Source organism: Notothenia coriiceps, unplaced genomic scaffold (genome assembly GCF_000735185.1).
Source record: "Notothenia coriiceps isolate Sejong01 unplaced genomic scaffold, NC01 NC01_scaffold00005557, whole genome shotgun sequence".
In the NCBI taxonomy this organism is placed as follows: domain Eukaryota; kingdom Metazoa; phylum Chordata; class Actinopteri; order Perciformes; family Nototheniidae; genus Notothenia; species Notothenia coriiceps.
The window spans coordinates 120,917-121,769 of NW_011338258.1; the positions used below are offsets into that span (position 1 = coordinate 120,917).

The 853-nt window shown below is 37.2% G+C and overlaps 1 protein-coding gene across 1 annotated transcript in view; it reads left to right on the top strand.

Moving 5' to 3' along the window:
* The window catches only part of anxa5b (annexin A5b), an 8,710-nt gene extending 8,108 nt beyond the window's left edge, over window positions 1-602 (top strand). Inside the window, exon 13 of the mRNA XM_010768300.1 lies at window positions 184-602. Within this exon, the coding sequence (XP_010766602.1) occupies window positions 184-246 (63 nt within the window). The 3' untranslated portion in view covers window positions 247-602. The remainder of the gene's footprint in view (window positions 1-183) is intronic.
* The last annotated feature ends 251 nt before the right edge of the window (window positions 603-853 follow it).

The window sequence follows — 853 nt, forward strand, 5'->3', positions numbered from 1 at the left end:
CACACACACACACACACACACACACACACACACACACACACACACACACACACACACACACACACACACACACACACACACACACACACACACATAAGCAAACTTATTGCACTCCTGCAAAACACGAATTTATTTGAATGAATTTAAAGCATTTTTGTCGCTTTCTTTATCTGTGTGTTACAGGGAGATACCGGCGGAGACTTCAGGAAGGCTTTACTGTTGCTCTGCGGTGGAGATGATGCATAAACTAGAACTAGCAATAAAGCAGAAACTACACCTGAAGTTTATCGTCTCTTTCAAGTTTGCCCTTTTTTGGTCTTGGGATCACAATAAATTAACCCGTAACATTTCATCAAAACAGTATTGTCTGTGTATGAGAGACGTCTCTATCATGTCTTTTTAAACCATGACTCCAGATAATGTTGTTGAAAGGTAGCTAACATTTTGTTTTAAACCCACATTAACAATGCAGCTTTTAGTGTACATGTTCAGTATGATTTTTATTATATCATTTGTTTGTAATGCAAAAGTTTAAGACTACAGTTTGCACTGTGTATGGGAGAAGTACTATATGCAATAATAAACATTTCAACTGATGAAGTACAAGAGCACTTTTCTTCACTGTTTCAGTACGGATCCTTTATGTAAACTGTTTCATTTCTGTTTAGCATGCACTCACCCCTCATATCCACTAGAGGGAGATAGAGCAGCAGAGATAAGTTCAACCATGTCCTTATTGCTTGAAGACAGAGGTGGAAAGTAATTAAATGGAATACATGTTTTACATACTCATGCAGCTTTATGCTTTTCCTACATATTTCATATAAGGGGTGTAAGAAAATGTCGCTTAAAT